The sequence below is a fragment of the Ostrea edulis genome, chromosome 5 (genome assembly GCF_947568905.1).
Source record: "Ostrea edulis chromosome 5, xbOstEdul1.1, whole genome shotgun sequence".
NCBI classification, from domain to species: Eukaryota; Metazoa; Mollusca; class Bivalvia; order Ostreida; family Ostreidae; genus Ostrea; species Ostrea edulis.
In genome coordinates this window covers 80,175,108-80,190,893 of record NC_079168.1, presented here as the reverse complement: position 1 = coordinate 80,190,893, position 15,786 = coordinate 80,175,108, and the positions used below count along the sequence as shown (strand labels likewise).

The 15,786-nt window shown below is 36.5% G+C and overlaps 1 protein-coding gene across 1 annotated transcript in view; it reads left to right on the top strand.

Annotated features, from left to right (window-relative positions):
- LOC125650731 (gephyrin-like) overlaps positions 1–14,955 on the top strand; it is a 71,446-nt gene extending 56,491 nt beyond the window's left edge. The window contains exons 12-17 of the mRNA XM_056166375.1: positions 1,794–1,947; positions 2,258–2,379; positions 2,522–2,609; positions 3,076–3,146; positions 8,832–9,000; positions 14,136–14,955. Coding sequence (XP_056022350.1) covers positions 1,794–1,947; positions 2,258–2,379; positions 2,522–2,609; positions 3,076–3,146; positions 8,832–9,000; positions 14,136–14,366 — 835 coding nt within the window. The 3' untranslated portion in view covers positions 14,367–14,955. The remainder of the gene's footprint in view (positions 1–1,793; positions 1,948–2,257; positions 2,380–2,521; positions 2,610–3,075; positions 3,147–8,831; positions 9,001–14,135) is intronic.
- The last annotated feature ends 831 nt before the right edge of the window (positions 14,956–15,786 follow it).

The window sequence follows — 15,786 nt, the reverse complement described above, 5'->3', positions numbered from 1 at the left end:
ACACCGTAAGGCGGAAATGGAGTGTATAACGTAAAAGTGTGTAAACCAATCTGATTATTTTGAGAAAGGCTTCCTTTAGTGTAGGCTTTGTAATGGGCACTAGTACCGGTCAACAGGGGATGTACACTCCTCTTAAGCACCTAATCGCACCTCTGTTGTGTCCAGGGGTCTGTGTTTGCCTTTCTCTTCATTTTGTATTCCTTAGAGGATTTATGAGATCGATCACTGTTCGTTGTCTTCACTTGTTTGCCAATACAGCCTATCATTGGGTCAAATGCTGTCTGGCGTGTTTCATACCGATTATTAGGCCGTTCATGGCACACTGATTTTGACTGCGGATAACTCCCTTTACCTGATCAAGATATAGGGCTCACGGCGGCTGTGACCGGTCGACAGGGGATGCTTACTCCTCCTAGGCACCTGATCACACCTCTGTTATGTCCAACTCTTTATTTTGTATTACATAAAGGGGTTTTGAGATTGACCACCCTTCGTTATCTCCACCTTTCCTTGTTCATAGTTTTTGTCAGAGTTGCAACCCATGCATATTTTTATGCCCCCGAGATCGAAGATCGGGGGGCATATTGTTTTTGCCCTGTCTGTAAATCTGTAATTCTGTCACTCTGTCTGAAACTTTAACCTTTAACTTTTGAACAGTAAGTGATAGAGCTTTGATATTTCACATGAGTATTCCTTGTGACAAGACCTTTCCATGGGTACCAACATTTTTTGACCCTGTGACCTTGACCTTGGAGTTTGACCTACTTTTTGAAAACTTTAACCTTGCTAATAACTTTTGAACAGTAAGTGATAGAGCTTTGATAATTCACATGAGTGTTCCATGTGACAAGACCTTTCCGTGGGTACCAATATTTTTGACCATGTGACCTTGACCTTGGAGTATGACCTACTTTTTGAAAACTTTAACCCTGCAAATAACTTTTGAACAATAAGTGATAGAGCTTTGATATTGTACATGAGTATTCCTTGTGACAAGACCTTTCCGTTGGTATTAAACCTTTTGACCTTGACGTTTAACTTACTTTTAATTTTTTTTTTTACATTGGTTATAACTTCTAAATGGTAAATATTAGAGCTTTCATATTATACGTGAGCATTTCTTTTGACAAGATCTTTCTACTGGTACCAAGATATTTGCCCTTGTGACCTTGGCCATCTTTGGAATTGGCCATTATCGGAGGCATTTTTGTTTCACAAACACATCTTGTTTAAATCTAACTTAGTGGTATTATAGTCATTAATGGGATCGATTCAGTCATCAAGCCACTGCGTTTTGATTTAATTCTTCGATCTTCTGGAAAAGTTCAGCCATTATATGATTCGTTATAAAAGCACTGCAGCCAAAGACATTTTACCAAATAGATCACGAACTTCACTTCAGGACACTTGATAAATAAAAATGGATGCATAGGTTGATATATTTTTTGCTTTAATTTGGTTGTTGTAAGTACAAATATAAAATTCCTGATATATAAGAGAATTGTAAATTTTCTATGATGTTCAAAAGTTGAAATATATTACCCATCCCTATTTGATTTCCTCACCATTTTGGACTTAATTGAGAAATCATGAGAATATATTACATTCCATACTGGAAATTGTATTCATTTTACTTATGAATATTTAGTTTTCAGTTTCAACATTTAAAAAAAAAAAAGAATGTTGTATCAGTTAAGCATTTCAAATTTTGTTGACACATATTTAATGTAAAATGTACCTACTTATAAGCAGCATTTTATCTAGTATCCATGAATGAGTTCTCTATTGTTTAGTCCAGTTGGTTCTGACATAGCAAAAGGCGAGAAAGTTTTACAAAAGTTTCAGAAGATTGGACCATCGGAATTGGGAATACTAGCAACAGTTGGAGCAACTACAGTGACGTGTTATAAACTTCCGGTTGTTGGAGTCATGTCAACTGGAAATGAGGTATCACATCTTCTGCCAATGTATATTTTATCAGGAAGGCTTCTTCGAAAGGTATTGAAAATAAACTATGATAAGTCTAATGGGGTTCAAACTAACTTAATTGAGCAATGAACAACCGTATACAAGGACAGTTCTCTCGCTCAATCACTATAGCACTTTTTTTATGGAATTACATGTATAACAATATTCCAAATATGAAGCCTTAGTAAAAGTTCTCTGTAGATCATAGGCGGGGTTATATTCTTGTGGTTTACTAATGGCTGTCGTATGGATGATAGTAAGTATGATAGCGAGAGTCGTTCCTTTACAGCTGCTTGAGCCAGCTGAAGTCCTCCAAGAAGGAAAAATAAGGGACAGCAACAGAACTACGCTCATTTCACAGCTACAGGAACATGGATTTCCTGTCGTTGACCTAGAGATAGCGGAAGACACGTAAGGGTTATAAATAGACATGACGTTCATTTATGGTCCAGTCTACTTGAATATCAGGAATAGTAAACTTGTTATTCTTAAAGCAATTAACTTATTTGGCATTAACAGTGGCAATTACATGTTTTGTTTCTCTTTTCTTCAGCACTTGTGCTTTACTTTTGAAACTGACGGACGCGTTATGCAAGTGTGACGTCATTGTTACGTCTGGTGGAGTTTCAATGGGTGAGAAGGTAATGCAAGATATCAAGATGTTTATAGTTTTATGATTTATAATTCACAAAATAATTTAACTTTGTAATTTTGGACTTTGCTTTTTTATACAAGACGTAATTATTATACACTCCGTCAACAGATTGTTATACCCCCTTTGAAAAAGAGGGGTCGTATTGTTTTGCACCTGCCGGTCGGTCGGTCTGTAGACCACGTCTTGTCCGCTCAGTATCTTGAGAACCATTTGCTTGACAGACGTCAAACTCCTTACACTGGTACATCTTAAGGAGTAGATGACCCTTATTGATTTTGGGGTCACATGGTCAAAGATCAATGGTCAATCCACTCTGGACGAAGATATATACTGTCCACTCAATATCTGGAGAACCCTTTCCTTTCAGACATCAAATTAAAGACTATATCGTGTTTGGACAGTTCTAGTTAAAACTAGGAATAAGCATTTATTGGATTCTTCTACTGTTTCAGGATCTTTTGAAACACGTGTTGACGGACCTGCATGCGAACATTCATTTTGGCAGAGTCTTCATGAAACCAGGGTGAGCATAGCAATTTTAAGATTAAGTCAAGTGGATATACCCTATTCATGTCCACTGTCGCGATAGTTCGGTCGGTAGACTGCTCACTTCCGGTAGGTCGTGGATTCCAACACAGGCCACATGAGATCTTGATCGCTGGAATGATTTGTGGTTGATACTTTGCTTGATATTAGTAGTGTGAACATTTTAGGCTTTGCACTGTGGTCTTAACATTGTATTTTAGACATTGTGGGCCGTGTATTGTATTTTAGACATTGTGGGCTGTGTATTGTAGTTTAGACATTGTGGGCTGTGTATTGTATTTTAGACATTGTGGGCTGTGTATTGTAGTTTAGACATTGTGGGCTGTGTACTGTAGGCAGGTCATTGTAGTTTGAACAATGTGGGCTGAAATTGCGGTTTAAACATTGAAGTTTGAACATTACACATTTGTAGTTGGGACATTGTGAGTTATACATTGTTGTTTGAACACATCAAAGTGTACATGTTGTAACAGTTTTGTTCTTGTGTTGTGACAGGATACAGTTAAAGTATGTCATTGAGGGAGTCAACAGGATCCCTGTTCACGGAGAACAAGACTACGTCTTGGAAAATAGGATGACTGCCGGGGAACTGGAATTTTACAGACTACCTCAATGATATACTTTAACTGTTTCATTATACCGATACAAACATTAAAACCAGAATAAAACATGAAATTAAAACCATGTTTTAAACCACGTTAAACAGGACCAGCTCGCCATGATTGTCATCTTTTGTTTCTCGTACGGGAACCAGTTAACTTGTGGTGCATAAATATTCATGATTCCATTCGGAACGTATTAAAACAATTCGTCAAGCTGAGGCACCTGCTTTTGTCTTTTTAAGGTGATTTTCATGGAATCGGTAAAATATATTGATTTACGTTGATAATATGAAAAATCAGAATCTGTATTGTGAATTGCGTAAATGAGGTCAACAGTAGTTAAATCAATATGATATTGTATATAGATAAATTTCTTGTAAACTAGTGCTAGCTGTATATGACGGAGGTTATATGCTTTTATGATATTCTGATTGGCTGCAGATTAAGTTAAATGAATGCTAATGATGATTAATTCGAGAGAAAAACTTGATGAAAACTTTAGGTGGCTCACCATTAGAAATGTCACCTGTGACGTCATTGGCGGACCAATTCTGATTTTTGGGGTTCTTGTATTCCTTCGCAGTGGGCTTTTGACGTATTTCAGGAACAGATGACGTCAATAGTCCGGCCTCGTTACACAGTCGTCAGTTTGTAGCAAATGCTATCACAAACTCGGGGAACTATCTCGTGTATTGTAAGTTTTAAATGGGTGTGGTCTGATTCATGAACAATTTTTGACTGCTTAAACTGGCGCCTAATTGGATTACATTAGCAGTGCACAGTGTCAGAACAGAGAAGGGTTGCGGAATTCGCTGATTTATCTAGCTAGTATATTTCACAAACATGTAAACTTCTTCAAATATTGATGTCTGACAAGTTTATTGAAAATATTATTACTAAGACCGTCGCCCTGTTTAACAAATAGGGCATCGCCTGATAAAGTAAGCTTATACAGTCAATGAAAAATATAAATCAATCAAATATATATTCCAAAATGTGAGAGAGGTGGATCATAAATCTCGAATGGCGATGTCATACATGCTACATTAGGGTACTGGATTCCCGATTTAGACACAAAATTTCTTCGTCTTCTTATATATGAAGAATCCACTCTATTATATATTTTTCATCCTTCTGTATAAGTATATTATTGTATGGTATGACGACAATTTCCGTTTCATCCGGAGTGTGCGGTCAATATTTTCCGTTCAACACACATAGGCGGAGGATGGCGAAATTTATACATGTAAACAGTAAACAATGAAGTTGTTTAGTTATTATTTATTTACAGACATGTTCATGATTACGCAGTTCCTTACAAATACCTGTAAACAAAATAGATCCACTTAAAAGAGTGCATCTCTTTGCTTCTCCGAGTGCACCGAACTTTGTCATTTTTTTTCTCGTACGCGGTTATCACCCGGGTTATCTAGGAGTCATTAGAAGCGCGAAGCAGCACGAGCACTCTGGAGGGGAATTCATGGTAGGAACATCTCGAGCATTCTTGCATATGGACGGAATTTAAAACGGTGGCGGCGATGATGTTCGGAACGCCTCTTCTGTTTATTTAAAGCATCAAATGGGCCTGATTGCACTGTATTCTTAGAAGAAAGAATTTAGCGAGGACCTCTAATGTTCACTGGATGCGGGGAGGGGAGGGGATTGAAACACAACAGATAGCGGGAAAACAAAATTCTGGTGCAAATATTTGAATTGCTTTAATTCTTTGTCCCGCCCTCCAGGGAAAAGTATTTACGTTCGATTCCATATCGCTTCTAAGAAATTTAAAGAATTTATTCCGTATTTCAAAATTAACCGCAAAATTTGTGCAAGGCGTTTTTTTTTTAATTGTCCATCACTCCTTTTTTGTAACTTTTAAAGAAGAAAAAATCAATGCAATCAATGTGAATATAATAAAAATGTTAAGAAATTACTAGTAGGGTTTGATGTGCTCTGAAAGTTTTATGCTGATATCAATTTAATTCTTTTGTTGCTATTAGTTGCAAAATCCAATTTAAAATTGCAGACATACAACTTGTGACGCGATAAAAGAAATGTTAATGCAATCCCCAATATAGCCTTTAAAAAATTCATTTGTCATGCTAAAGCATTATATATATATATATATATATATATATATATATATATATACACACACATGTATATAATTATTTAAGGCCTGATTTCAACATGCATACATCATCCACGCACCTGTTACATTGTATCAACCAATGTTTGATTAGATATTGTTGCTAAATCCTCCGACTAGTAAACATACTCAAAGTCGCCGTGATGATTTTGTTTTATTTAAATACCTTAATAATTTTGAAAAATTTCAGACGGGTTACTTATCGCCATCGCGGGTTATGCTTTCGTTAAGGAATAGCCTTGACCTGTTTGGTATAACGTTTGGTCAAATTTGACGTTGTTGACCTCGTTTTTAGAGGCATTCCCCTATACATGCTGTGTATGACCGTCATAACGTTTTGTTGGTCGATACATTATAAATAATGTAAATGGTGCATCACTGTTCGGAAATAATATCTCCCTCTCTCTCTCTCTCTCTCTCTCTCTCTCTCTCTCTCTCTCAGCAGGGATATCGATGTATGATAGAATGAAAACAACACAGGCACATGTCCTCTACAGGTGCTAGTCAAAATTTGATTATAAGCAGGTGCGCATTTAAACTTTTTAGTGTTCTTTAGAATAATTTCAGAACGCTGTTTTCCTCCAATTTAACTTGTCTGTACAGAATAATTGCGTTAACGGTTTTTATTGCCCCACTTTTATTTAGAGATACGAAAAGTTACAATGTTAAGATGCATATTGATGCAAAACTTCTATACGATTTTAAAAAAAATAACCCACATACATTGCAGAGGTCGCGGAGAGGTCGTTTGTTATGCATGTTTATTATTATTAATTACTGCTGGTGTGTCTGTTCCGCCAGTGTTCTGGAGTTGTACAGATAGCCCAGTAGGAATCTGTACCTGTGATTTTTAGAACGATTGATCAAACCGTGAGAAGATTTTATGAGATGGTAACACACACACTGTTTTCCTATCCATTGAAAATATAATTCAATAATTTGGAAGATATGTTACTAAAAAAGCACACTCAATGGATTTGGCAACACTAGTGCTGAAGGTTCTGATGTGACAATGCTTTAATCACTCGTGTTACGAGTCAAATAGGTATAGTAATGTGCTGCCCGCCATAGACCTACAGCCCCGTTCAGCGGCAACGTTTCGCATCATTAGCGGCGTTTTCTCAAAACAGACAGCGGCTATACATTTTGTTAATTTATATTTCAAATGTTCCCTCTGTACTGAGTGACTGGTAGTTTTGTACCTACATGTAAACACATCATATTTTGTAAAGAAACTCGGATGCAATCGTGTACACATTCCCAGCATCAATGGCGGTTTGATGATAATATTTTGTTATTATACTATAAGTTTATTCACGACTCGCAGATGATCAGATAGGAAGTTAACCGTGCTTCATTGTTGACAGACTGACATTCCTTACGATTGCAAAGTTCTCATGATCAAGGTTCAATTGTTGAATAACTTATGCCGAAGCAGATACCCTCATTATTAAGATAGAGGACTCCTGTGTTTCCTCTCCGTGCGCAACAACTGCTCCAGGGAAAGCCCCGTTGCTGCACTTTGTGTTTTTCATATTTTCTCACAGCGTTAGCTCATACAAACTAAGATATCCAGGGCATTGACTCTTGGTTTATTTATCAAGTTAACACACTTTCAAATGCATTTTGTGGTATGGTTTTTTTTTTTATCAGTGGCATTATTACTTTTCAAAACAAATTAGACTACATATATATCATGGTCGTTCTTTTGAAACGCCTCGATTCTACTGTAGAACGTTTGAACTGTGATCGCGAATTTATGAATGCAAGTTTTCAGAGTTAGATAACGATACAGATAATTCAATATACGTTTTATGTATAATATAATATAATATATATATATATATATATATATATATATATATATATATATATATATATTAAGAATAATAAAAAGAAACCTTAAAAAAAAAAAAAAACACACACGCACACAAAGAAAACTTTTTTGTACGTACTTTTCCTTTTAAAAATATACCGAATTATTTATATTTAAGAGGTTCGGGCCTGAGATTTGGAGTAATGTCACTTTTTTTGGAAGTGTATGTTTGATTTCTACATTGAAGGAGAATTAAGAAATTAAAAAGAGAAACTGGGGTTGCAACACTTGTTATTGAGCTACGGTGTTCTAAACATGACCTTTTTGTACCTAAAAAATTATTCAATTAAACTTGATTTTTCTGTTGGTGTCAACATAACATAAGCAACACAAATCAATCATTGTATAAAATAGATACATAATCATGTCTTCTAACACTAGAGATAAAAAAAAAAAAAAATGAATACTGGTAGTGAGGAAAAAAAAATTATGACCTTTTTGCACTTGATATACGAAATACTTCATGATATCAAAATTGAGAGTTTAAAAGGCCATATTAGGAGTAATGTCAATTTCTAAAATTTTACATAATTTTCAAGGTCTGGTCTAACACTTTAAAATGGAACTTTAAAAAGTGGGGGTTGGAGATCAAAGTTTTGAATTATTGGCGAAAATACTGAATTTTTATACAAAATTTCGAGTAAATTGATTAAAACTATTTTAACTATCTGTGTTCTGTTTAGAAAAATATATCAACCAAGTTAAAAAGTTACAACATTTGAACTACTTCCAAGTCTCAGCTACCTGTATCATAAATTATAAAACTGAAATACACGAATAGGAGTATAAAAATAGACGATACAATGGAAGAAACAGAAACTGTAATATCATGCAGATTTAGAACTTTTTGATTAATGAATCCTTCCACCACAAAATATAGTCCCTGCCAAACCCTTTCTAAATTTGAATTGAAACAAAAATTTTCAACTGGATAGGGTTCAGCAATAGATGTGTGATATGTTTGCACCAATGGGATCAGTATTGAACCAGTAAACAAAAACTCAGGAGCTAACTTCCTTAAATTATTTCTCTTAGTAAACCGACTGCTTTTGCGACAATCGACCATGAACTGGGGAAGAAACTTTTCTTTGGATTGCCCGGAAATCCGGTTTCCGCCATTGTTACCTGTAACCTCTACGTCATACCTGCTCTAAACAAGATGGCGGGAAACCCATTTCCAACCCGAACAATCATCAAAGCCAAGGTGAGTAACATTATGTTGACACTTGGGATTCTTTGCTATTGATTAGGGCGTGGCAAAGGTGCATACTTTTTTCAAATTTTCGTAAAAGGTTTTGAAATAGTTTATATTCGTTAAAGATTGAGATTATATTTACCTTGGAATACATTATGCCAGTAAAATTTCAGAGTTTAGCATAAATAATCAAATTGGCATTCTCTCATCTCCAGAATCGTGCTTTGCAATATCTACCGTATTATGAAATATTGCAGATTATTCTTTATACTCATCTTATAACTACACCATGAATAGCTTCTTTTGTCACCTGACACTTAAATAGTCTAGAAAATTAATAAAAACACAAAAAATACACTTTTATATATGAGTAGTAATGACAGTTTGCCGTGAATACTAGAAAGGAAAGGTTTATGTTTTCAACTGCGGCATCATGAAAGTCATCAAGGAATTCTATAACGACAGTAGACAGTAGGCGTTGCTGCGTAGCAGAGTCAGAAAGAAACTGGTCCACTTGCGATGGAGAGGGGGTCGAGGGATCACCCCCGGGTGTTAGAAATGTTTAACCGTTCACATCCTAGGTCCAAATAAAGATAATTATATCAAGGAAAACAATTTGTAGAATGTTTATTTGTTAGTCTGCAGATTTACGACGCGCTTGCATCAAATAAGAGGATTTTTTTATTATAAGGGAAGATTTACCGTTCAGTAAATAGTGTAGCTGACGGCAATAAACTCTTCATAACAAAGCAGAGGCTCATAATGGCAGATACAAAATATGAAGTCGCGAATCACAGTTCTTAATATTTTAGTTCCATGCATGCGACTCCTTGGTCTAACGAACACGTATCAAAACTTGTCAAATTATCCTCCTATACCCAAAATGTACGTCTATTTGTGAATCAAATCTTTCGTAATGTATCTGGAAAATTCTCAAGTACGTGTGTCATTGAAAATGCTTCTAACAGTAAGTGAAAAAGACAGACTGTTGAAGCGGAACTCCTCGCATCTATTCGAAGTCATGTGAGAAAGTCATGTGATTTATGATCACGAAAAAACAAAACAAAACAAAAAACAAACAGAATACGCTTTGCAAGTTGTTCAAATTGCCCAATAACCTTTTTGTACTCAGGATTCCAAAGAGAAAAGATAACTTTATAATTAGCTTCATAAGCGTGAAATCGTTATCGGGTTTGTCTTGATTTAGAAGATCAGAGGCTAAGGTTCAATCTGCTCCAGCATAAAAAGATCTTTATATAAATCGTGAAAATATTTCAAGAATCGTTAAATGCTGAAGTTTTTGTTCTTTTTTTTTTTTTTAAATACAAATTTACTGTGATATAAGTTTGGGGGGGGGGTATAAATATTTTTCTTTTATTTTGTCGGTCCGTACTGCGGCTCTGACACTATTGGTTAAACACTATTTTTACTTGTTTTCATGGGCAAATAAAACTACGATATCAAATCATGATCAACGGAATTCAAAATTTATTTACGAAGAAAGGATAAATGGCATCACTCCTAGAATTAAAATATTAATCAAACTGTTCTTTTCAGCAAAACTACGATAGCTAAAGTTTAAAAATTCAATGAAGCCGCTGCTCATAGAGTACATTGTTAAACTTCCATGCGAGAATATTACTTATTCATACTACAGAAGATTTAGCTATCGTTGTAGAGCTAAATGTAGAGGAATGCTATGGACTCGATCCAAAGTACACAAGTACACAACTTTCACTTCAACGGTCAAGTATTAGGAAAATGAACAGTCACTGTTATAGTTCCATTTGCAGCGTATTCCCTCGCTTGAGCGATTGTGAAAATTTTGGGGAGAGGCTCTCATAGATTTCAATGAAATAGGTTTTACTTTTGTTCTCAGTGACCAATCACAATGAATGTATGACAAAGCGAGGTCATCCAAGGTCACTCTTACTGCAACCATACGACCAATCATTGAATGAAATTTACACGCTCGACAAAGCGAAGTGGAACGATAGTATGGTTTGAGTCACGGGGCTAGAGGTAGCCGAGATTCGAACCTGTGACTTCACCTATTCATAAAGCGAGGTTTATAAGGTGAATTGATATGCATTTTTGTTTTGGATTTTGCATACTCACGTACTCGGTAAATTCAAAATCATGCTAACATGACGGCAAACAACATTTTAGCTCTTGGGTTTTGTGTGTGGATTCTTTTTACTCACTTTTTGTTTCCACTGTTTATTTCCTGATATTCCATTATCGATAAACCACTGCGTTAGCTCCGTTAGTTGTTTGAATATTGTTTAACGTCCCATTCGAGAATTTTTCATTCATGAGGAGACGTCACCATTGCCGGTGAAGAGCTGTAAAATTTATGATTACATGTATGCTCGGCGCTTACGGTCTTTGAGCAGGGAGGGATCTTCATCGTGCCACACCTGATGTGACGCGGGGCCTCAGTTTTTTCGGTCTCATCCGAAGAACCGCCCCATTTAGTCGCCTCTTAGGACAAGCAAGGGGGTACTGAGGACCTTTTCTAACCCGGATCCCCACGGGGATGCGCCTTTGGTATTTCGAGACTGGCTGCGAAATATGCTCATTTAATGTATAGACCACTTGCATTCTATCTTGTTTCTACCAAAAACAAACAACAAAAAAACCTTGGGGTATATTACCAGGTCTATTTTAGAGTTACAATAGTTTGATAGTTGCTGGTTGTGGCAAATAATAATGTAAAATCAACTTTTATGTAATACAGAAGGTTATTTGTACACGAATATATGGACATTACTAAAGCAAAGTAAGGGGGGAAAATTGTTGAATTTTCTGAAATCGAAATTGGTACCCTTGCATTTCTCTTGTTGAATGATCTAACCTCCAAGCTATTCTAAGTATAGTAGTAATACCAAAAATAAATCATTTTACCTCAAGTGAATGACACTACGATTATTGAAATACTATTGGTTGAGCAAGTCACGTGATTGAGCCTACAACAATCACAATCGGATCACGCGCTCGTCCTTTTCCGTTCATTTGCGGTTACGGAAATAGGCAAGTAGTTACGATTGCATCAATCATATACCCTTTCGCTCGATGTATATCGGGACGTTGTGTAGCTCTATGACATCCCTATCAGATCTCGTCTACTTTCCATAAACTCTACATTAACCGTGATTATTGTGACGTCACATTTTCCGTAATACGGAACTTTCAGGATGTGCCGGAATGACCGATAACATTTGACGTTTATATACCAAGGTCACGTGATAATAACCAATTGTAGGGCAAAGTAGACATCGATACAAATGGTGTTTCGCTAGCAGACGGTCCGTAAAGAGTTATACGCAGTCCATGATGACAATCCAAGTCACTTATTGGTGCTTGGTACCTGGGTGTAAATTAGATGGAAGGGAAAAGGCGCGTTTAGACGCGTATCATTGGATATCCTCAAGATATATAACCTAGATTTATTTCCCTCGCCAACTCACATAATTCAATCAAATGCATTTTCCTATAAAATGATTGTAGTGATTCCTTTCTTTCAAGGATAGCATTTAAATGCAGGAATTTAATAGCAATAGAAGTATTCCATGCTTGTTTACTTAGTTATTATTGTAATCCGGAAGTGACATGTCCTACAAATTACGTTCAACGCCCGGTAAAAGTCAGAGTGGATCCATGTCTCAAAAGTCCTGTATTGGATTCTCATACTTTGTAAGGCGCAGAAGGAATTTTCATATACAAATTTCATAAGTTTCATCACCGACCGTGTAAGTAGTCGGCATTAAATGGTTATCAAATCACTTTATTTCGTTGCTTGTATATTCTAATGCGTTAACGGCACGGTGCTACTGTTTGGTCTAGATTAGCTACATAATTATAAATCGGCTGATACAGGATTTTTTTTACCTCGCAATTTCAATTGCAGCTTTGTTTCGGTATAATAAACAATCTATTGCATGATAGTGAGGGAAATATGTAGATTTATTCACCCAAGAAAAATTATATTCCCCTTGGGCAATATGATTTTTCTTGAGTGAATAAATATTTTATATCTCTCTCACTATCATGCAATAAATGTATATTATAAACTTATTTCGGAAATCATACAAAAACTCTTCATATCGAGAAGATAATAAATGGCAGAAACGTCGTGTGAGACCTTACATTGGAATTAAGCGACCCCGGTCTGAGTCCGGAAGTCGTTGTGTGACCTTACATTGGAATTAAGCGACCCCGGTCTGAGTCCGGAAGTCGTTGGGTATATCATTTGGGATTGTAAAAGTGTATGTCGTATATCGCGGTATGGGTCAGCATGATAAAGACGATTCATTGCCGAGTCCATAGAACAGGTTCTTCAACGAAAGTTCGTGATATCGAAATAAGTCGAAATCTTCTGGAGTAGACGTTAAACATTAACAACGAATCAGTTACGGTAGAAAGCGGAAGTGTTTCTTATACGGAGCTCTATCTTATGTAGGGCCATTTCTTCATTCGTTCCTACTCATGAAAGAATATAACAAATCGGAATTTTTAAGTATTAATCTTGAATTATAATCATGAAAAATAAGATTTCAAGGCCTGTTTCATCGCATGCACTTGTTAAGTGACTGGCGGTCAGATTTCCCGAGGTCTGTTGTTGAATACATGCTAATTACTTTACACCGAATCACACCGTTATCTGATCTCTAAATATTTACATTGCCCCTTTTGCTTTGGTTTCTGATAGATCCATTCTTTTGATATATGGAGTCTACAGATATGTTTGGCTTTTTTTTAATTTGGCATCATATAAAATTAATGCGGTTATTTCAGTCCACGCTGAGATTCCTTAGTCGTGTTGGAACGTTTTTCTACATTATCAAAGATTGGAATACCTTAGAGATGTGTTGAACGGTGTCGTCCCCTGACAGCTGATAGGATCACATCAGAAATAGTGATGGCTATCTTATCACATACCGAAACAATCTCCCTCAGATAGCAAGTCTCGCGTGGTTACTTCAGTTTCACGCACGTGTAGGCGCCCCCTAGCGTGCGTCTCTTTGGCTGAAGTATCTACTACTTCCGTTGCATGAATTTCATTGTTTTGCGTGTTGTCCAAATTACGCTATGCATTATCTATACCTTCTGTGGGTGACTTTGTTTATGTGATATTTGCATAGGTTGATGAGAAGGTACGATTGGATCCTCGTCCCGAGTATCACCGAGCGGTTCTCAGGTGGGAAGAAGATGATCCCATCCCACACACTACCAGCACGGGTAACCAGATGAGCAGTCGTCTGTTAAGCATGAAGACTGCCAACGCTCTGCTCATTTTGCCGCCAAAATCCGAGAGCCTGCAGACGATTGAGCCTGGATCACTTGTGGATGCAATGATTATAGGTCGTCTATGACCAACGTCCGAAAACATGCCAAAAAATGAAGAAAAATGTTTATAAATATTAGCTTCCTGTGATTGGTTTTATGGGGCAGAGGAAAGTGTTCAGTTGGTTCGGGTTACAACAGCTGAAGACATTCTTCTGTATTTCCTTTCTTTATGAGTGGTGTTTTTTCATACTTCTTTCTCATTATTGAATCGTTGCTATTACACATTAAGTAGTTCACGTGTTTTAAAGTTTATGAGGAGTTATCTTTCAAGTGTAGGAAACCAGGGAACTGAAATGTAGGGTTTTTTTTCTTTCTGTAATGGGTGCTGGTCATGATCAAAATTATATCTGGTTTTTATAAATCATCATTCTTTTTCATCAGAAGGACATTGTATCTCTATATTACTATCGTATAAACTTTGATACTTTAATTGACTGAAGTAAATTTGATGCTTTAATGACTATAGTCGGAACTTTGATACTTTAATTTACACAGTAAAAACTTTATTTTATTACAGTATTTAAAATCTTTGATATATGTACTGTGATGTACTCTAGTAATTCATTTTGATTTTCTATAATAAAAACTTATACTTTGCTATAAGACAAACATTGACTTTGTAATTGAATATATTATAATATACTTTTAGTAGTATTCGTTGTAGCCAATGGTCACTTGTAGGATGCTGGCTTCGCATCCGGGAGGCGTGTATTCCGTCCCAGAAAACGTTTACAACAATTAGTGGCTGTAGGACTGTTTCTTTGTTAAGTGTTGGCCATTACATGTCAAAGTGAATATCACGGGTCCTTCAGATGCGACTTTTAAAAAGGAGATACCGTGTCATGACAGGCGTTAGGCACCATGCATAGTTTAATATTTGTGGCACTTCACCTAAAGCTGGTGACGTCACTAGGCGTTAGGCACCATGCATAGGTTAATATTTGTGGCACTTCACCTAAAGCTGGTGACGTCACTACATTAGTGAAACATTATCGAATGGGTTGATTAACTGATTGTTTTTACGTCCCGTCGAAAAATTTTCACTCAAATTGAGACGTCACCAGCTGTAAGTGAAGTATCATAAATTTTGACCTATGCTAAGCGTTCAGGTCTGTAGCAGTGAGGTTCTTTAACGTGCTAACGCCTGCCGCGACACGGGACCTCCGTTTTTAAGGTCATATCCGAAAGACCCGTGATTCTCACTTCTAAATGCCGAGAGCATGGCGAAGGAGCAATCACTACCTATGGTTACGTCTTGGGTTTGATGCGCCCATGACACGAGTGGAACTCGAACTCACAGCCTCCTTGTTACGAAGCGAACACTCTACCACTGAGCTATGAGATATTTCATACAGACATCTCGTATAAACTGCAATAGAAACACCACCATGGAAGGGAACGTACAATGGTACAGGTCAGGATGAAATTAGATTTTGAGATCATCCC